At 36.6% G+C, this 22,940-nt stretch overlaps 2 protein-coding genes across 4 annotated transcripts in view; both read right to left on the bottom strand.

Annotated features, from left to right (window-relative positions):
* Nucleotides 1-14,243, bottom strand: part of LOC144615389 (EF-hand calcium-binding domain-containing protein 13-like) — a 60,481-nt gene extending 46,238 nt beyond the window's left edge. Inside the window, exons 1-5 of the mRNA XM_081794805.1 lie at nt 14,114-14,243; nt 11,448-11,519; nt 4,791-5,282; nt 2,618-2,740; nt 1,300-1,371 (exon numbers count right to left, since the gene is read on the bottom strand). Of these exons, the coding sequence (XP_081650931.1) occupies nt 1,300-1,371; nt 2,618-2,740; nt 4,791-5,282; nt 11,448-11,519; nt 14,114-14,243 (889 nt within the window). The remainder of the gene's footprint in view (nt 1-1,299; nt 1,372-2,617; nt 2,741-4,790; nt 5,283-11,447; nt 11,520-14,113) is intronic.
* The window catches only part of LOC144615374 (EF-hand calcium-binding domain-containing protein 13-like), a 40,309-nt gene continuing 28,813 nt past the window's right edge, over nt 11,445-22,940 (bottom strand). For all 3 annotated transcript variants that reach the window (XM_078442305.1, XM_081794804.1, XM_078442307.1), the window contains 2 exons: nt 18,169-18,313; nt 11,445-11,519 (listed from right to left, as the gene is read on the bottom strand). In XM_078442305.1, coding sequence (XP_078298431.1) covers nt 18,177-18,313 — 137 coding nt within the window. In that variant the 3' untranslated portion in view covers nt 11,445-11,519; nt 18,169-18,176. The remainder of the gene's footprint in view (nt 11,520-18,168; nt 18,314-22,940) is intronic.

Below are 22,940 nucleotides of genomic sequence, written 5' to 3'. Positions count from 1 at the left end.
TACAGTTACAAATGGTTAAGATGACAAATTTTATGTTACGTGTTAGATACCACCATTAAAAATAAATTTTAGGGGCACCTGGCTGGCTCAGTCCAAAGAGCATGAGACAATTGATCTTGGGGTTGTCAGTCTGAGCCCCATGTGGAGTGTAGAGATTATTTAAATAAATAAAACGTTAAAATAAGATAAATTTTAAAAACAGTATAACGGGGGAAATGGGAGGGAGAAGTCGGCTACAACCACGACACTACTTCACAAAACAGCAATGAAACGGTGACTAAGTTCGTGAATGAATGATTACAAGGTAAAGCACTCAAGAAATTTGCTAATATTGTCTTTAAGAACACCACTTAAGCAATTCATCATAACTGACAAATTATAATGTAGCTTTTTTTTTAAGTTTATTTATTTTGAGAGAGAGAGAGCACACAGGGTAGGGGCGGAGAGAGAAAGAGAGAATCCCAAGCAGGCCCTGTGTTGCCCACAAGAAGTCCAACACAGGGCTTGAACTCACAAACTGTGAGATCATGACCGGAGCCGAAACCAAGAGTCGGACGCTTAATGGACTGAGCCACCTAGGCGCCACAATAATGTAGTTTTTAACATGAGACTTCATGTAAGTATAAGAGAAAAATCTCTTCCTTTGGATTAATTTTTCTCTATCTGAGAAATCCTTTGGGAAGACACAAAAAGCTTATCTTTCATTTTTAGCATATGAATAAACAAAAGGAAATAAAAACAGCAAGGCTTAGTATCTTTCATTTCTCATTTTAATCTTGCTGAAAAATATTTAATTATTTGCATAAAAACCCAAATCATTGCAAGCAAAATTTTTAACAAACTGATTGTGGTGTTGATTGTATGACTCTATACATTTCATGAAAATTAGTGCATGAGTGAGTTTTATGTATGTAAATTATAGCTTAATACAGTTTTTTTAGAAATGTTCTAAAACAAGGGAAACAAAACCAGTATTTCATTCAAACAAGTTCCTTATAAAAAAATTAAAAATCAAATCACCCATCAGTTGCTAAAAATGGGGCTAATCACCTGTTGGAATCCCTCATTACCTTACTATACATTTATGTAGTACTTTACAGTTTTTAAAATCCATCTAACAATTCTGTGAGGGAAGCAAGTTAGCTATCACTACCCTAATACATCAAGTTTTCATGGCTTGCCTGAGAATTTCAGAACTATTAAGTATCTACCCAAAAAGCAAACTCAGTTCAGTTGAACCTCTTTTCAACCTAACCACTTCTTTCCTCCAAATCATTTTAAAATAAATTTCCTACCTACCATCACATTCAGGAAGACTTTGCTCCTTGGAGAGAGCGCTCATAAAGTCATCTAACTTCACCATTCCATTTCCTGTAAAATAAAGACTTTAGATCATGCATTCTTTATATTTTTGCATAAAAGGTAAATTCATAGTTTCATACAACTATGAAAAAAATTACTTCTTCACTTCATCATAATTCTATTTCTCCTTTCATATCCTGTCTCCCTAGATGAGTCTCTGAATTAGGTCAGTTCGTTTCATTTTGATAATTACTCAATAATTTTTAAATACCTATTATAAAGTGCAATGGACTGAGCTAGGTCCTCAATTTTTGATAGATATAGGAAAAAGGAAAGGTGACCATATAGATGGACCATGAGAAACTTAAGGAGTCTATTTCATACCATCATGAAAACCCAGTCAAAATGCTATCCATTAAGACACCTTGACAATACTGACCAATCCTGACAGACCCAAGTGTCCCCATTACTATCAGCTGATCCAATTAACTACCTATTTTTAGATATACACCCTCCACAGTGATCCTACCAATCCTGATAAGCAACATGAAAGGGCTCAATAATTTTAGTAGCACCTACACCTTAGGTTTTTTTTTTTTTTTAATCTTCTTTCCCATTTGCCTTAGCTAAGAAATTTTGCTCAGGTTCTAAGAATTCATTTCTAACATATTCCCAAGTCAGTCTTTCCCCAAAATGTTGCCTCTGCCCTCTCCTCAGCTGAACTTCTGTTGTGGATGGGTCTTACTTAATGATAAAACAACTTCTCCAATACAAAAGCTCTTCCTGGAAACTTAAAATCTGCCTTGAACTTAGGCTGGTGACCGGGATATGCTATTTAACATCTAGATGCTAATCATCTGCCTTGATTGGTTAAGTACCATTAGCCCTAAATTCCTAGTTGTAGCACTTCCTTACCATTTTGGAATCTCCGGTTATTTCTTCTTGGATGCTTTAGGCTATTTGCTCAGAGATTTTTGTACCCCTTGGATTTTGTGCTCTTATTGCCTGAACCTCCCTACAACTGGGCCAGCCTTTCCAGTACCTGTCCCATACGGGAAGGCATAGCTAGGGAGAGTGATAGAGTGTTACATAACAATTCTGAGATATAAAAGGCCTAGTCCCTCCAAACCAATGCATTAGGGCAGATTTTCCAGGAATTTTTTTTTCCACTTTCCATTTTTATATCTGTTCTTTTAGAATCTTCTTTAGCATGGCCCATTCTGTTCCATTCCTAGTTGAGAACTTACTCCATCATTTAATACTATCCCATAAAAGTATCTAATTTTTTCAAAAAGTTTGGTATTACCAGTCTCACCATTTTGAGTAGTCTTTGCCACAATCTCCTTGAACTCTTTGTCTGATAAAGTAACTCCTATTGAAGGCAAAATGGATTGAAGTTCTTCTGCAGCAATGTAATTTTCTTGGAGTTTATTGATAGCTTCACAGATGTTTTGTAAATATACAAAATGTAGAAGACTATTCAGCCACAGAATTTATGTGTCTTAAGCAATAATTAGCCCCCAAAGTCTTTAGCAATTAGAAAACAAGTTTTATCTAATTATTATTACCTCATATGACTGCTTTTTTCTTCATATTTCTGTTGTAGCTTACATTATACCTAAATATTTCCCATATAGCTCAAACAGAAAACAATCTTGAAGTTCTATAAATGTTTATAAACTACTTGTTTGGAGGAACAGCCTGTTCCAGTGACCCAGCCAATGCTGCTTGGTTCTGATTAAAATATAATGAACGAGTTCAAGAGATCACAACAACAAAGTGTTTTGTCTAAATTCCAGGATTCCAAGCAAACAATGAGAGTTCTTCCCCTTCCCATCATTTTAGGCTACATGTTTTCAGTTCACAATCTTCAAAATCATAAAATCTTAGCAGTAGATACGCATGGCCGTCATGAGTCCCCTAATATCATGCACTGAGATAGGCATAGTATCACTTCTCTGTAATTCCCACCAAAAATGCATAACCTGAACTTACGAAGAAATATAAGGAAAACCCAAAACGAGGGACATTTTACAAATTAACTAGTCAATACTCTTCGAAAGTGTCATGGTCATGAAACTATCCTAGATCAGAGGAGACTAAGGGACACATGACAACTGAATGTAACGTGTGATCCTAGATGAGACCTTGAACCAGGAAAAATACATTTATGGACCAATTGAAAAAAATTGAATAAGGTCTTCAGATGAAATAGTAAATAATATTGTATCAGTGTCAATTTCCTGATTTAGTTCACTGTACTGTGATTATACAAGATCTTAATACCTGGGAAAACGAGATGAAGAGTATATAGAAATGTCTTTCCCTTTGTGTAATTCTTATGATTTAAAAATTATCATAACATGAAAAGTTAAAAATGTTTTTAAAATGTATATCAAATGACAGTCACATTTCAGAAATGCTCAATTACCATCAATTTATCTTGAGAAGTTATACCAGATAAACTATTTCACACTTCTCTTTACAAAGAATATTAAGTATGGCAAAGGTTGGCGACACCAGCAAGATAGATAAGCACTTTCTTCCACAGGCTGCTTCTACCCATGGGCTAAATGCCTACTATTCCACTGTTCCTTTAACAAGTGTTTTAATCTTACTGGAATATAAAGAACTCAGAATTAGGAATGAGGCACAGAGTAATAGTAGTGTATCAGTAAAGGAATCAGAAAGAACATTGTTGTGCCTCCTTAAAAGAGCACATTTTCTGTTCAACTGAGTTGTTTAAAATTTGTATTACTGTGTAAGAACCACTAGTATTTCACTAAGCACTCATTTTAACAATTACCTTCAATATTAAATGCAATAAAAAGATAAGTTTCTTTCAAGAAAATAAACAACTTGAGTAACTTCAGCCAAGGACTATAGGAAGGAGTATTTAATTAAGTTCCAAACACAGGACTTCTGTGATAGAGGTACCACGGAAGGAGGAAACTATATATTGGTTGGAAAACCTTGCTCATCTTTGAGAAAGACCATAAAGCCCTGGGGACCCAAACTGTAAAATAGTAGTTATTTTATCTTTCTTCATATTCCCATGTCCAAAAGAGATGATATCTGAAGCATTATCATATCATGTTGGATATGGATATCATATATTTAAATTACGGAACCTGAACAAAAATTTCACATAGACTCCTTACATATTTAGTTTAAAAATTATAAAATAAGCATTTCCAAAAGAAAACAGGCCCTCTATTTCTAGGGAACTTGAGTGAGTTGAATTAATCTCTGAATAAACTTCTTGGTCAAAGTTAGGCATCTGAAAAAGGGAACACAACCATCTAAAAAGGCACAACTTAAAACCACTGTGTTGTATACACTGATCTATATACCAGAAGTGGTGATTACTCAATAGCACTGACAAATGAAATGCAAACAACTGTCTAATCAATGGTTAATTCAGCTTGTTTCTGTGATGACTCAAGAACTCAAGGACCTATATTTTGACTTACATATATGATACTGACCCAGAGCATTCACTGCAATCTTTTCTTTCGACGAAACCCGTTTTAGGAGGCTGGAATGCCTTCTCACAGCTGGCTTCTGAAGTTTCGGGATACTAAAATTATCACTTTTATCCAGAGACTTTTTGAGGCTTGTAATGCTCTTCAAGCTATGTGACGTAGACTTTGAGTCATGAATTTCAATCTTCTCTGAACTTTTCTTAAAGTTTATGCCATCCTTTGAATATGGTTCCCAGAATCCTGTATCACTGCTATCAACCCCATTTAGGAATTTTTTTATTTGCAAAGGATTTTTTGATCTTTTAAGTTCAAGGTAATCATTATCCTCCATAATTTTATGATATTGGAGGTGTTTTCCATTTAACTTTGGGAATAATGATGGTTCACGTAGTCTGGAAGAGAAACTGCTTTTCATCCTATACTGTGGATAACATTCTGATATATTTGATAACTTTCTGTTTGAGGTAGATTCATCCAAGGCAGATGATTCCATACCTGCTAAGCAAGAGAAACATATTTAATTATTCTATTTACCTGTACCATTTGTAATAGTTTTTAAAAAGTAACAACTAAGTCCTCATGAAAACTATTCAAGAAATTATCAATTGCTTAAATAAACAAAGTTTAAAAAGTTAAATAAGGTTAATATGTTGAAAAACTAACAGAGCTGATAACTAAGACTGAAATATTAACTAGGTTAAATATAATCTTCTGGTTTAATATATTTAAATTCTTTTATCCAAAGCTATTTGAAGTTGCACCAAATCAAAAGTGATAGCCTACTGAAGGTTGTAGTTCTCATTCCCCACTCTGCCAATTTTGAAAGATTATAGGCTAAATATGCCAATACAGCTACAAATCCCTTAGTTATGAGCATACTGAAGTATAAGGAAGTTGGAGTGGGGAAATTTTTATTTATAAAATCAGAATACAGGGGCACCTGGGTGGCTCAGTTCGTTGGGCATCCCAGTTCGGCTCGGGTCATGATCTCACTGCTCATGGGTTTGAGCCCCAGATTGGGCTCTGTGCTGACATCTCAGAGCCTGGAGCCTGCTTCAGATTCTGTCTCCCTCACTCTCTGCCCCTCCCCCACTCACGTTCTGTCTCCCTCTCTCTCAAAAATAAACATTAAAAAAATTGTTTTTCATTTAACATCAGAATACAAATATTTACCCTCCTAAAGATTCTCAGTACTTGTGGGAAAAAATAGTTTGTATATAAAATAACCTCTTCAGAAAAATATTAATACAATGTCCCACTGGGGCTTCCTTTATAAAATTCATCTGATGGCTCAGAATAGTACCTTACATTTGAATAACACATTTTAAAGTATTTCAAATGTTATAATACTTGATTTTATGATAGACTATTATTCTCCTCTTAGAAGTTTAAAATATGTTTGATCATTGAAGGCAAAACTTATAAAACATTGTCTGAAGTTTTCAGTGTGTATAGTGGTAATACATAATAAAATTACAGCTTAACAGAGGGAGGGTAAAAAGATCTATATAAGGGTAAAACTTCTATATTCCACTTGAAGTGGTAAAATATTTATTTTAGCATACTAGAAAAGGTTAAGTATGTATACTATAATCCTTAAAACAACCACTGGAAAAATACAGAGATATAGTGAAAATACATATAGAATAAATTCACATACTAAAAAAATGCTCCCAAAAAAAGAAGGGAGAAAATGGTTGAAAAACAGAGGAAAAAATAGAAAACAAATAATAATATGGTACACCTGGTCTGAATGTATAAGTAATTACATTACATATGATCTAAACACTCCAATTAAAATACAGGAATTATACAAATAAATACAAAAAACATCACCCAACTCTGTGTGGTTTACAAAATACTTCAAAACTGGTGATATAAGAAGGTTAAAAGTAAAAGGATGGAAAATACTTACCATCTAAGCACTAATCAAAAGAAAACTGGAGTTATATTAGAATCAGAAAAAGTAAACTTGAGAGAAAAGAAAATTACCAGTGATCACATACATATTGCATAATGATAAAAGAATCAGCTCACCAAGAAGATAGAACTATTCTAAATGTGAATTCACCTAGCAACAGAGATTCAAAATGCATGAACCAAAACCTGACAAAACTGAAAGGAGAAATAGACAAATCTACAATTATATTTGGAGACAATATTCCTTTCTCTATAACAGAACTAGTAAAAAAAAATCAGCAAGGATTCAGAAGAATGAATAACATGAATTATTATGCATGGGAGTGGGTATGTGATTATTAGTAATATCTATGTCAGAAAAGAAAAATTAATGAAAAAACTTCCACATCAAAGACAAAATTAGAATTCAAAATAAACTTTGAAACGTTCAGGTAATAATAGCAAATTGAACAGCCTTCAAACACTCCATTTAAACTAAGGAATTTTGGGGATGCCTGGCTGGCCCAGTCAGTTAGGTGTCCAACTTCAGCTCAGGCCATGATCTCGCGGTTTGTGAGTTGGAGCCCCACATCAGGCTCTGTACTAACAGCTTGAAGCCTGGAGCCTGCTTTGGATTCTGTGTCTTCCCCTCTCTCTGCCCTCCCCGGCTCGCTCTCTCTCTCTCTCTCTCAAAAATAAACTAAAGGAATTTTTAAAACATCACAAATCCATAATAACAAAAAAGAAGAGGAAAAGAAACTACTACAATTAAATTTTGGAATCTGGAAAGCTGATGAACTTAGTAGACCTGAAAAGGCTGAACCATAAGGCAGAATGGGGAAAGCCAAGAAGCAACCCAGTTCATAACACAAAAACTCCAAAAGCTCATAAATTAGTAGCATTTAGGTATCTCTAAAAGTGAGGGTAAGAGTGAAGCTAAAAAGAAAGAACTGGTTAAAATCCCTTTAAGTAGTAATTTGATACCTAGGGTCTCTTCACACGGCCAGATATTCACTTTTATCCACTGGGCACAGCCAGTTATTGATCTTCTCCTACTCCAGCAGGAAAGTGACAATTCATCAGAAAGGGTTAAACACAAGGGCTCTGGATTATGGAATACTAAACACAATAGAGGGTAGGAGTATTACCTGCAAAACTCGGAGGGAGGCTTACACTGAATAATGGGAACTTCAGTCTTTCGTCTTATTTAACACCTGGAATTCTATGAAGCAAGGCTATACCTGCGGGAAGGATATTCAAAGTTTCTTTGAACACTCTGACCATCTCAAAAGGAAATATACCCTAAAGACAGTCATATTAAGGGTTTTCCAGGCAAATAGCCCAGCCAGACCACCCGATAGCAGGGTTTCTCAGTCTCAGCAGTACAGGCATTTTGAGACAGATACTTCTTTATTGAGAGAGCTGTCCTGTGTATTGTAGGATACTCAGAAGCATCCCTGGCCTCTCACCACTTGATGCCAGTAATACAGATTGTGATGACCAAAAATGTCTCCAAATGTTTCCAAATGTTCCTGGGGGAAGGGGAAGTTCGGGGCGGGGGGCGGGGGAAATCTCCGAATCATCTCTGGTTAAGAATCATTATCCTACAATGGAACTGGAGAGTGTGATGCTAAGTGAAATAAGCCATACAGAGAAAGACAGATACCATATGGTTTCACTCTTATGTAGATCCTGAGAAACATAACAGAAACCCATGGGGGAGGGGGAGGAAAAAAAAAAAAAAAGAGGCCAGAGTGGGAGAGAGCCAAAGCATAAGAGACTGTTAAAAACTGAGAACAAACTGAGGGTTGATGGGGGGTGGGAGGGAGGGCAGGGTGGGTGATGGGTATTGAGGAGGGCACCTTTTGGGATGAGCACTGGGTGTTGTATGGAAACCAATTTGACAGTAAATTTCATATATTAAAAAATAAAAAATAAAAAAAAAAAAAAAAAAAAGAATCATTATCCTACAGCTCATAATCAGCTAGTTTTGCCCTCAGTCTCAGAGCTTCCAAATAGCTTTTGAGTTCACCATTCTCAAATATGAGTAGACAACCAAAGATCACCAGACATTTGAGGAACACTCCTAAAATGAAAAACAAACAGAAAAAAATACCTTGGAGGAGACAGAATATGAATGAAAAAGGAAATCTCAAAAGCATTGCAACAGAAGTTCTTAGTTGCAACAGAAGATATTGTTTGTGGAACAATAGAAATGCTCATGAAATAAGAGGAGGATATTATAATAAAATAACAGAGGGGAAAGAAATTATTGGAAATTTAAAAGTACAAATGAAAAACTAAATAGAAGCATTGGAAGATAAATTTAAGGAACTCTCTCAGAAAACATAACAAAGAGTGGCACCTGGGTGGCTCAGTCAGTTAAGCATCCGACTCTTGATTTCGGCCCAGGTCATGATCTCACAGTCGTGAGATTGAGCCCTATGTTGGGTTCTGCGCTGGGTGTGGAACCTGCTTAAGATTCCCTCTCCCTCTCCCTTTGCCCCTCTTCCACTCTCACTCATGACATAAATAATAAATAAATAAAGCATAACAAAGAGATAAGAGAAAAAGGTTAAAAAAAAAAGGAATCATCCCATTATGTCACATATCCAAATATCAAGAGTTCCACAGAGACAGAAAAAATAGAGGAAAGGAAATCATCAACAAATTATTTTAATTTTCCAGAATCAAAGGACGCTGTATTCAGCACAATCGTTACAAAGAAACTTCTTTCAAGGAGACTTTCAGAAGACTAGAAAATATCCTATATGCTTGAAAAAAAAAAAAATCAGTGTCAAAGTCAAGAGTCAGAAAATTTTGCACTTCAATGGCAATACTGAAAAGTAGAAAACATAGAAAATTATTTACAATCTAGAATTCTGTACCCAAACTATCAATAAAATATGAAGACAGAATCTGTCATAGGAGGAGAGAAGTGAAAAGTCTCCAGCATGTTAATGAAGAAACATCTCAAGATGACAGTTGCACACAAAATGTAGAGGGCAACAAATTCATACTGAAGAACATCAAAATACTCTAAAGAAGATTTCTTCAAGAAGACAAAACTACTAGAATACCTTGTGCAGACAAACTTACGAAGAGGATATTTAGACAGTTGGCAGAGTCTAAGCTTCAATCAGTAATATATATACTTTTTTTTTAAACCAAGCAAATAAGTAAATAAGACAACTCAAAGAGGGAAAAATTGTACAGAAAGAGAAAGCAGCCACAAGATACTTACATGTGGCTCAGCAGTGAATAGTGTGTACATAAATATATTAACATAAATACAGAATTAAAACTTACTCAATTACCCTATGACTATATTAGGAGGATGGATAGGTATGGGAAGTGGATATGGTGGGGACAGGGAAAATGAAACAGAGCTAAATCCTTATTTTTCATATTAAGGAGTTTACTAGGTCTACCCAAAATTTTAAAAAATCAACAAGAAGCAATACAAACATGTTATTTACAGTCATGAAAACAAATATCAGGTAATCAGCTAAAATGTTTGCCTCTGGAGAAACTGAGGAAAGGATCAGGCAAGAGGCTGCTCTATTTGTAGCAAGTTTATTAGAACTATATAATTCTTTTTTCTAATCTTTTTAAATCTTTATTTATTTTTGAGGGAGGCAGAGACAGACTGTGAGCAGGGGAGGAAGAGAGAGAGAGGGAGACACAGAATCCGAAGCAGGTTCCAGGCTCTGAGCTGTCAGCACAGAGCCCAATGCGGGGCTCGAACTCATGAACCGTGAGATCACGACCTGAGCTGAAGTCAGACACTCAACCAACTGAGCCAAATTGAGCTTAAAATTATACACATAGATAATCTTGACCAAAGGATGTCCGGACAGAGAAAGAAAAGGGAGTGACACCATGTGTAATAGGAAGAGATTTTTAAAAACATACTTAATGGAGAAAAACAAAACTAATCATGAATGATACTGAATAATATACTAAAAACAATTTTTAAAAAATGTTTTAATGTTTATTTATTTTTGAGACAGACAAAGCACAAGCAGGGGAGGGTCAGAGAGAGAGAGGGAGACACAGAATCTGCAGCAGCCTCCAGGCTCTGAGCAGTCAGCACAGAGCCTGATGAGGGGCTCGAGCTCACGGACCATGAGATCATGACCTGAGCCGAATTTGGACATTTAACTGACTGAGCCACTCAGGCACCCCTATATTAAAAATTTTTAACTGTCAATGTCAGGATGTCAGAATGACCCACAAATTGCAAATTACATTTTTTTTCTTAGTGTTATTATTTTGTTTTAAAGTTGACTTCATGTTGCAAAATATTAAGGGAAAGATAAAAGAAAATTATGGTAGTTACATAATCAATACTGATTAGGTATATTTAGGATTTAAACTTTTATCTAAAGAGTTAGAGTAATGGGGGGGGGGGGTGCACACGGGTGGCTCAGTCGGTTAAGCGTCTGACTTCAGCTCAGGTCGTGATCTCGCAGTCTGTGAGTTCGAGCCCCGTGTTGGGCTCTGTGCTGACAGCTCAGAGTCTGGAGCCTGTTTTGGATTCTGTGTCTCCCCCTCTCTTTCTGCCCCTCCCCCGCTCACGCTCTGTCTCTGTTGCTCTCAAAAAATAAGTAAAACATAAAAAAAAATTTAAAAGAGTTAGAGTTAATGGGGTCAGAGAAGGCTTTCAGATTCCATATGATAAAACCTACAAATTAGGATTTAATTTAAAGGCAATTTATTTATAAATAAAACTTGCTGTAGCAACAAGAGCTCACTTACAAAAATCTTCATACTGGTGCTGTAGTTCATCCAAAATAAATAGAATATCTCTAATATCCACCATGTGGTTACCTGTAATAGAAAGAGTAAGTTCAAGTGCTGTTATTTCTTTTTTGAACACAAATCTAGTTTCCATCCCATTCTAATACAAAAACAACACAGAGATGTGTGAAAGTAGGAACAGAGGTTGTGAATAATATCTAGAATTGTTAATAGCTCAGTATACACTGAAACATAAAAGACCATTATTTTCTTTTTCCCTTAATAAAAGAGTTTCCCATCAAAAGAAATTAGTCACATTTTAAGCTCCACAGCTAGGTAATCAGGTTAATATTTCATTCATTTAACAAATAGTGTTTTGAGAATTTACTATAGGTAGAATTTCAAGTTTTAGCTCTTTTGTCTTTCTCACTGGATTGTGAGCTCTTCAAGAGTACAGGATGTCATTTGTTTCCCCAATGCCTAGCAAATTATATACTTCCTAGCACTTAAAAACTAATTTTTTTGAGGGGCACCTGAGTGGCTCAGTCAGTTGAGTGTTTGACTCTTGATTTGGGCTCAGGTCATGATCTCAGAGTTCATGGGTTCGAGCCCCACGCTGGGCTCTGCGCTGACAGTGCAGAGCCTGCTTGGGATTCTCTCTTTCCCTCTCTCTCTGCCTCTCTCCCACTTGCACTGTCTCTCTCTCAAAATAAATAAATAAACTTTAAAAAAATTATTTTTTAAAAATTATTTTTGATAAAACAGGGAGGGGGACAAAACATAAGAGACTTGTAAATATGGAGAACAAATTGAGGGTTACTGGAGGGGTTGTGGGAGAGAGGGTGGGCTAAACGGGTAAGGGGCACTAAGGAATCTACTCCAGAAGTCCTTGTTGCACTATATACTAATTTGGACGTAAATTTAAAAAAATAAAAAATTAAATAAAAAAAATATTTTTGAATGAATAAATATACTAAAGGCTGTAAAGAATCATGCAATGTCTACATTGTGGATAGCAGTAAACCATTTACTTAGCATCTTACACATGTACAGCACTCCCATAATTATAACTTCTACCATTCCTTCCCTTGCCTCTGTCTAAAACCATTTTCCTTCTTGGACAGTGTATGACAGAGAATGGGGTCAGAGACAGTGACCTCAAATAATGTTGTTCCAATTGGACACCCAATAGTTCTTGCCTCCAAATGTCTAACTTCGCTTGACATTCAAGGTGAGAAAGACCAGGTGTTGACTTACCTACTTATAAAAATACTAGGTTTGTTCTTCAGCCTATGCCTAAAAAATCAACTATTCAGTTATAAGCATAAGCAAAGACCCTGAAAAGAAGATGCCAGTTTTTAATGTGCCTTTTGAGTCCAAGAATTATTATATACACTATGGTTTTGGTGTTGGGTAAGATTGATTCATTCTGCTTCTTTGAAAATTGGTAAGCTATGTCAGGTCCAGGACTTTAAATCACTGCAAAGCAAGTAAGTATTTGACCCAACCAAAGAAGTGCTACACCAATTGATGTTAAGTTGCCTTCTGATTAGAACTGCTTCTCACATTCTGGGGGTTTTTTTAATTATTTTTAATGTTTATTTATTTTTGAGAGAGACAGAGACAGAATGCAAGTGGGTTGGGGCAGAGAGAGGGGGAGACACAGAATCTGAAGCAGGTTCCAGGCTCTGAGCTGTCAGCACAGAGCCTGACGTGGGGCTCGAACTCACGAGCCACGAGACCATGACCTGAGCCGAAGTTGGACGCTTAACCGACTGAGCCACCCAGGCGCCACTCTTACATTCTGTTTTTTTATTTTCTTGGTATTTATTCTCATTCTGTTCTTGATTGTGGTTCTAACACCCCAGTGAACTTCTGGAACTTCTGTAGAGTCCATATCCCAAGTTCTTAGATCAAAGCATAAGTCCTAAAATAATTCAAGGCTTCAACCCTCAAACTCGTGAATTTGATCAGTGTAAAGTTTCTGTTGGATCATCCAAAAATTAATCCAATGGAGAAGGCTGTATTGTTTATATCTGGTCTCTACTTAAAGAACTCCCCTTTCTGGAAAGAGGTCCAACATTGACCAGTGAGCATGCAGTAGCCAACCATGTATAGATTTACTAGCTCTCGCTCAAATTTATTCCTTCTTCTATGCAATGACAAATACTTCTCACACACATCTAAGACAAATACTACCCATTTATATAGTCTCTGGTGGCCAAATAAGCATTACAGAATCTGAAATTACTATTTTGACCCCTATCTAGCTTATCAAAACCTCAATGAATAATTCCTGGTTGAGACTGAGACAATCAGTACAGTTACAGGTAGCATTTACTTCATAAGAGAAGTTCAAAACAGCTTCCCACTCTTACATTTGTCCTTCTGGAGGAAGCTCATATTGGAACTTTCCTTTCCATTCAACCTGGAAAATGTAACTATCTAATGTGAAAAAAAAGTATCCTAATCATCAAAGTCATATTCAAGGCAACATTACTTTGAAGGTGTTAAATGACTATTAACACATTTCCATAATCTCCACAATAGCTCCACAATATCAGAGACCTTCTCATCAAAAATCGTACTAGTTACTACTTTTCACCCAATTCAATTACTAGATCGGTAAATACCACGAGAGAAAAAACTACTGCACCAATATCCTATCTCAGAAACCAAACTACCAGAACTGTCATCAAGTGATTTTCCATATTCCTCTTGCCAGATCTTAATGAAGCAAATGCTTATTGGACTTCCTTGCAAATTCCAGCAGCATTCCTCTTCATCATGCATACTCATGAAGATATTCTCCATGTTATCAGTACTGCTCCAAAAAACCAAACCAAATACAAAAACAAGATGTTAAAACAGTACCTATATTGGGGCGCCTGGGTGGCGCAGTCGGTTAAGCGTCCGACTTCAGCCAGGTCACGATCTCGCGGTCCGTGAGTTCGAGCCCCGCGTCAGGCTCTGGGCTGATGGCTTGGAGCCTGGAGCCTGTTTCCGATTCTGTGTCTCCCTCTCTCTCTGCCCCTCCCCCGTTCATGCTCTGTCTCTCTCTGTCCCAAAAAAAAATAAATAAAAAACGTTGAAAAAAAAAAAAACAAAAAAAAAACAAAAAAAAACCAGTACCTATACCAGGGTGCTACGACTTCTACTAGCAGGATAACCGACTTATATCACTCCTTACTTCAAAATTCTGTTACAGAAGAATCCATATCTCTTACCGGGGTAACCCAAAACTTTTGGCATTCTGAGGGTGTCCTTTCCTTTAATGTTTAAGTAAAATAGCCCCGACCCCACACCATACATTATATGAACAGCAATCAATACTCCCTCCAAAATTTGAAGATTCCTGAGTGTTTTATACTCTGGCAGTTGATTTTCGTTTTTTCTATTCCCGTGGACTCCTGATCTCTCTCACATTATCACATCCTATAGGTGCTATCTTCTCTCCACCCCAAGCCTACCTAACACAGAACCTACAGACCCTTTTCCTTTAAATCCACCCACCACATGACTAACACAAGGCTATTGTATATAACCAACTCTTACTAGATAACTTGAAATTAATGAGAGTAAGGGATTTCTTTATAGCACAGCAAGCACTACATAGTATTGTCCTAAAGTTCTACAGCCACTCTCTATTGATTGCTAGACCCCCATCCAATCTTAGGTTCCCTCAGTGTTCCTCTTCCAGCTGCCGATTAGCCACTGTTGTATTCTAAGTTCCTGTTGTTGTCTTATATAGAGTACTTTACCTTACCTTTTTGCTCAAACTAGGTATCTCCCAATAGGCTTTAGCTCTCATAATCAAACATACCTGTTAAAACGATTTTCCTAGTCAAAAGACAAGGACCTCCCCTATGAGGAATTTTACCTTAAGTCACAACCAGGTTATTAAAAATGACAAAATGAAAAAATCTTATTCTCTCTGGTTGGAGGAGATGGAGTGAAGGGTGAGACTTATTAATTCATTCAACATATATTTGTTGAGCAGTTAATATGTGCCACAAGCACTGTATGGAGTACTGAGGATACAATATTGAGCAAAAGTACACATGATATCTGCTTTCTTGGTATTTAGTCTTATTTGAGATACAGATCTTCACAAAACCATAAGAAATAGGGGTACCTGGGTGGCTCAGTCGGTTGGGCGTCTCATTTTGGCTCAGGTCGTGATCTCGTGGTTTGTGAGTTCGAGCCCCGCATTGGGCTCTGTGCTGACAGCTCAGAGCCTGGACCTTGCTTCAGATTCTGTGTCTTCCTCTCTCTCCCTGCCTCTCCCTCACTCACACTCTGTTTCTCTATCTCTCTCAAAAATAAACAATGAAAAAAATTTTTAAAAATATAAGAAATAAAAATTGCAACTGTGATTAGTGCTGTGAGAGTGTATGAGAACTTGACCTAGTCAGAAAAGTCATGGAAGCATCCTTAAAGAATAGAGTGGAGTTTAGATCCAAAGTATGAGTCGTAATTCACTAGGAGGGAAAGAATGCTCCAGGAAAAGAAAAGAATATATGTAAAGGCTATGGCAGGAGGAAGCCTGGTATATAACTGAAACTCTAAGAGGGCACAGTAAGCAAAGCAGAATGTGGTCTGAGATGACGCTGGAGATCTAAGGTAAAGGCCAGACATTGCAAGTCCTTGTACGTGACCTTAAAGGGCTCTTCATCCCAAGAAGTATTATTAGAGTTTATGCAAGGAGGTAACATGATCAGATGTGTGGGGTTTTTTTATTTTTTTATTATGTTTATTTATTTTTGAGAGGGGAGGTGGGGCAGAGAGAGAGAGGGAGACAGAATCTGAAGCAGGCTCCAGGCTCCGAACTGTCAACACAGAGCCCAACATGGGGCTTGAAACCACAAGCCTGAGATCATAACTTGAGCCAAAGTCGGACACTTAACTGACTGAGCCACCCAGGCGCCCCACAGATGTGTGTTTTGAAAAGATCATTCTGGCCATAGTGTTAAGGGGGATAAGACTGGGTGTGGGTGGGGGCACCTGGGTGGCTCAGTCGGTTGAGCGTCCGACTTCGGCTCAGGTCATGATCTCACAGCTCGTGAGTTCGAGCCCCCCGTTGGGCTCTGTGCTGGCAGCTCAGAGCCTGGAGCCTGCTTCGGATTCTCCCTCTCTCTCTGCCCCTAACCCACTCGCATTCTGTCTCTGTCTCTCTCAAAAATAAATAAACATTAAAAAAAAAAAAAAAAAAAAAAAAGACTGGATGTGGGTGGACTTGTTAGGATGAACAGTGATGGTCCTAAGGAAAAATTATGGTAACTTGGACTAAGGAAATGGTGGAAAATAGAGAGATTTAAGAGATATCTAGAAGTTTAAAATAATAGTAATTCACAACGGTTGCATGAGGAGAACAGAGAAAACAAGAGTTGTCAAGGATAATTCCCAGGTTTCTGCTTCCTATTTCTTGAGACTATTCTAGTGCCAATGGGTTCTATTTAATTCCTACAACAATCTATGAAATCAGCATAATTTTTCAGTTTAGCTCCCCAAGTACAAAGCCTAGAAATCCAGACCAGAATTCCATAAGCCAAAAAAAGAAAAAAAAAAAAAAAAAAAAAAAGCCACAGTGGTTTCATATGTAATTTCTGTTGCTTCTGGTAGAGCATGCCCTAAAGGCTATTTAATAATATGACTTGAGATTAAGCTTTAAAATCCCTATTTTATGGGCATCTTTATGCTCCAGAACATCCCTCCACTTATGTCTATCAACCCAGAACTCACCATAAATGACTACCTACTAAAATCCATGCAGCCTGGTTCTATCTTCACACTACATCCCAGCCACCAAAGACCCCCTAAAAGCCACCACTGACAAATGACAAAAACCTGTGGAAGCCCATGGAAAAGGATGCCATGTCTGATAATGTTCCTGCCATATTTACACAAACTGTTCCCTCAGTCTAAAATGTCTTTCTCATTCTTCATTACCACCTTCAACCAACTAACCCCTATTGATCCTTCAAGATTTAGCTCAGACATCACATTCTCTGATTATCTTTCCCTGGTGTTTCCAGTATACATTTGCAGCCTAACTACATTCTGTAACAGTATTTGCTATATACGACATTAAATTTTCATTTTATTTGACTCTTTCCACGCTAGAATGTGAACTCCTTTGGAAAAAGAAATGTGTTCTATTCATCTCTGTATCACCTTGCATAGTTCCAAGCACAGTAGATATTAAATGACTGACTCATTAAATACATGGATAATCAATGAATCAATCATTTATCAATCCATTATTATCAGACACCCCTGGTGACATATAAACATGTAATACAAAACATCTGCTAAATATATTCATAATGTTTTTTTAAAAATCTACATTTTGCAAAGAGTAACTGAATAGCATGAGAAGATTGTGTAATCAAAGCTATCTAATAAAGTTAAAAATTCAAGAAATTTAGGTCTCCTAATTTGTGAAGCCAATGCCCTTGACATTAAAGAAACCATCTCTCCACAAACAAGAAATGGAAAAGAGAGGAAAGTTTGAAAAGAAAATAAATACATTTTTCTCTTAGATTTTTATCAAACATACCAAAATCTAATAATTTTAGAAATTTCTCATTTAATTTTTCTAGACTATCTCTTACCACAGACACCAGTAAGCAACATTGATAGGTGGCAAGAGGTAAGAATCAAGAAGGAGAGATAAAGGATGAATCAGAGCACTGATATCCAAGAAAGGTATATTTACATAGTAATTCAAATAACTCACTGTCTATACTAGCATGTTTTATCACTTCCTGGAAAAGTTTCAGGAATTACAGGAATATCCATGCTATCCAAAACAGCAGCCAGTTCATCAGTCGCAACTCGACCACTTTTTATCCTACAGAAAATCTTCAAGGCATTCTGGAATGCTGCAAAAATATAATAAACAAAGAAGTTATTTTATCATGAGAATCAACAGCTTTTCTTGGAGGGGCTGATTTTGTGTCAACAGCCTACCAGGGTACAATACCTTTACATAGGCATAGGGTTTTCTAAAAATTTACCTGCAAGTAGGCATTTGCCCAATTCCATTTGCCCAATTTATATTAGGACCACATTCCTAATATAAAATGTAATATTTGCTATTATCACTATTGATATAATATTAGCAAAGATAGGTGGTATTTATTGAATGCTATCTATATGCCAAACATTGTGCTAAAAGCTATAGGCATTGTGCTAAAAAGCTCTGGATTATCTGATTATTCTGTATTCACCGCTTAGTTAAGCCTTGTAACTAAAATAATTTCATATCTATCAGTGGTATAATCTATAATAGCAAGGCAGCTTAATCTAAAATTTGAGGGCATCATTGTTTTAAAATGTAATTTAGAAAAAATAGTGTAAAAGAAAGAACAGAATAGATGCAAAATTTCTCTTCAGATTTTTTATATTACAAAGAGTTTAGCAATGGTTTAACCACTATTTAAAGGTCTTCTATTTCTCCACAGAAACTTCATTTTCTTATGCTAACAGTCCTTAACATCAAAAATGAATTGGAAAGATTTGCAACAATATGGATAGAACTAGAGTGTATTGTGTAAGTGAAATAAGTCAGTTAGAAGAAGACAAATATGTTTTCACTCATATATGGAATTTAAAAAACACAACAGATGAACATAGGGGAAGGAAAGGAAAAATAAGATAAAAACAATGAGACTCTTAAATACAGAGAACAAACTGAGGGTTGCTGGAGCGGAGGTGGATGGGGGATGGGCTAAATGGGTGAGGGGTATTAAGGAGGGCACCTGTTGGGATGAGCACTGGGTATTATATGTAAGTGATGAATCAGTGGATTCTACTCCTGAAACCAATACAACACTGTATGTTAACTAATTTGACTTTAAATAAATAATTTTTTAAAAATGAATTGGACAGAACACAGTTAAATGAAAATATTCATATTAATGAGAGAATTTTCCCTAAACAGATGTCCTCCTTAAAATCTAAACAGATTGATACCTGTGTCCTAATGCTAAATTTAAGTGATCCTCCGACTACCGCACCCCTTAATTTGATAAGGAAACACAATTCCCATAATCAACTTCAGAGAGCGAATCACTTTTTGTCAGACTACATTTTCTCAGAATTCAGGATATAACAAGCCTAGTGATCCACAAGTTCTTAGATTTGCACAATCATGGCGGAAGAACTGGGCATTATTCACTCATCCAACCAACCAGTTGTTATTGACCAGGCGAGCAAAAGTAGCAGAGGAAGGACCTCTGGGAATCCTCTCCTCCATAAAAGCTGTGAGAACACGGACGCAAACTGTCAGAATCAACTTTTTTCAAAACTCTGGCTATAAATCAAAGGCTTAGAGTAATCCAAAGAGTGTTTTCTTTCAGAAAAACGGCTGAACTTCAGTAATAGTGAGCTTTGTGGCATTTTAGCTTGCCATTATTCCCATCTTACCATCCCAGCTTCCCAGGAGCCTTGAAAACTAAGAGCCTACCCTCATGATGAAAAACAGCCGCCTGACAGCCAATGGAGAAGAATGAGTTTGGAACTTCTTCAAAGCCCCATTCTCTAAGAACTGTCATTATTAGACCTGTCTTGTGGCTCCCTGGAAGACCCTACTTGCCAAGCTGCCTTATTTGACCGGACTCAAAGCTTGCCCAAGGCAAAGAGCCTTTTCCCTGGAAGTACTCCTCAAACACAATCAGAGGCAATTAGTTAACATTATAACGGTCTGAAGTGGTGGGTAATAGTTGGAGCAAGCACTGGATGTTACATGTGAATGATGAAGCACTAAATTCCACTCCCGAAACCAGTATTATACTATATACTAACTAATTAGTTTAAGTAAAAACTTGAGACAAATGAACAAAAACCAGTCAGATTCAGGAGCCCTGCTCTTAAATGCTATTGCTGCTCTTCCAATGACATACTAATATTTTTTAGGATTAAAAAAATTTTTTTTTTTTTGGAGAGAGAGAGAGAACAGGGGAGAGGGGCAGAGGGAGGGAGGGAGGGAGGGAGGGAGAGAGGGAGAGAGAGAGAGACAGAGAGAGAGAGAGAGAGACAGAGAGAGAATCCCAAGCAGGCTCCATGCTTAATGTGGAGCTTGACTTGGGGCTTGATCCCACAACCCTGGGATTGTGACCTGAGCCAAAATCAAGAGTTAGATACTCCACTGACTAAGCCACCCAGGGGCCCCGACCCACTGATTTTTAAAAATCAAATAAACCCACAACTGTACAAAGAAGAAAGATAAAAGCAACACAAATTTCCCAACCAGGGCATGCAAAAAATGATGCATTTTGATTAATATCCTACTTGGATACCTTTCTATGTCTCTTTACGTTCATCAACGATTGTGAACATTTCACTCAATTAAAACAGTACATATAGTATACTGCCTTTTCACTAAAAATATGCCATGGACCTATTTACAAGTCAATAAATGTAGATTCATGCCATTAAAAAAAAAACAATTGGGGCAAATAATAGGCTAACAAACAAGCTTAAAAGGAAAATCTGGGAAATGAGACGTCTGTAGAGGCCTTTGAAAAGTTCCAACATATTCCTGAGCATCTAGATGGCCACACACATAAACAGGTCTGTACCCAGGAATACCAGAGTAGGTTCTGAACTCTCAGGTCTGGCTTACGTTGAGGATATACACACGCAGGAAGTGAAGGCTAAGGAAGAGTTGAAAACTATCTGTCTGAGTGTTGAAGGCATGCCCCAATGCACACATAGGGGTCCCTCTGGTTCTCCTCTACCTAATAACTGGCAACTAATTTTGCCTTGAAAGGAACTTAAGGACACAAGCACACATATATAAACTATAATGTGAAAATAAATATGTATAAAATATAAAATATAAGAAAAGATATTCATTGTGAAAGTGTCTATAATAGGAAGATAATTAGAATCAATAAAGGATTAGTTAAATAAATTATAGTACATCTACATTTTTCAGACACCATACAGCTATTAAAAAATAAAAGGATCGAGCACCTCGGTGGCTCAGTTGGTTAAGCATCCGACTATTCTGGCTCAGGTCATGACCTCATGGATTGTAAGATCAAGCCCCACATCAGGCTCTACACTGACAGCATGGAGCCTGCTTGGGATTCTATCTCCCTTACTTTCTGCCCTTCCCTCACTTGCTCTGTATCTCTCTCAAAATAAATAAAAATAAACTTAAAAACAATTTTTTTTTAAGTAAAAGGCTGACCTACACTTACTGGCATGGGGAAAACTTTCCAAGACATATTACTCAGTTAAAAAAAAAAAAATCATGCTAGACAACAAAGTACATAGCATGATCCCTTTCTCTTAAAGTATAAGATGATCATATTTTTCCCTTTTATTTTCTTAGGGTCTCTTGATTTCTAACTGTATGCTTGATCTTTTCACTTGCCTCTATAAGACCCAGGTACTCTAGTTCTCTTCTGCCTAGTAACTGATAACTCATTTTCTCTTACAAAATATGTAAATATATACATTCATAAATGCATATAATAAAAGATGCTAAAGTCAACATTAACTTTAATATAGGAAGGATTAAAGAGGGTATTTTACATTTATATACTATTATATTGCTTGGATATTTTACTAAAAATAGTGTATTTGAGAATTAGGCATACTGTTTTAAGAGGAAGAAAAGAAATTTGGCACTTCTTGGTTGGTCTCAGAACATTTGACCATAAATAATAAATAAGGTCAAAATAGAAAACCAGAACTTGAAAAACAAAGGAATACATGATAGCTCAACTGTGGCTCGACAAGCAGGCAGTACTTAGGTACCCAAACACACTTACAAATCTAGTCAAGAAAAAGCTATAACCTGAAAACCAAGTAGACAAAGAGGAAACCCAGTGCTATAGGAGTTAATCAAAATGCCAAGTAGGAAGAAATTCAAAGAGGGAAAGCAAGCCAAGCATCACATCTATATTGCTAACTGATGCATACGGTAATGTATTAAATAACATTCACTACATTAATGAATAAACATTAAAGAGTTTTTCTTGCCTCTTGCTTCTTATCCAGGTATATAAAGATTATCACATTCATATATCCTTGATTCCAAGAAAATACAGGCTGGTTGACAGAAATATATAATCCCAAGGACAGATCATAGGAATTTGATCTTGCCTAATGGCAAAACCAAGGAACTGGTTTTTGTTTTGATTTGTTTTAACCCAAAGAACTGTTAAAATTAGGTCACAAACCCTAGAGATCTCAGAATATTGGAAGCACTGTTTCTATCAGTAACATGAATATTTCTTCCAATCACTTTCTTTGCTATTTATAGGAGTGTAAACTAAAAGTTGTTAGGAGATCCATCAGTGTCGGAAATTTTTAGGGAGAAATACAAGCAGATTCCAAAGAGAGCAAAGAAAGTACTATTCACAATGGAGAAGAAAACAGATATGAGATTTCAAAGGGAAAAAAAGAAAAAAACACATGAACAAAGAAAGGCCTGGAAACAAGAATGAAATTGGCATGTATAGACATTTGTGTCTATAACTGGAGCATGGGGTT

The sequence above is a fragment of the Panthera onca genome, assembly GCF_046562875.1.
Source record: "Panthera onca isolate mPanOnc1 chromosome E1 unlocalized genomic scaffold, mPanOnc1 haplotype 2 h2.Chr16_ul_4, whole genome shotgun sequence".
Classification (NCBI taxonomy): domain Eukaryota; kingdom Metazoa; phylum Chordata; class Mammalia; order Carnivora; family Felidae; genus Panthera; species Panthera onca.
This window is presented reverse-complemented; position numbering and strand designations above follow the sequence as displayed.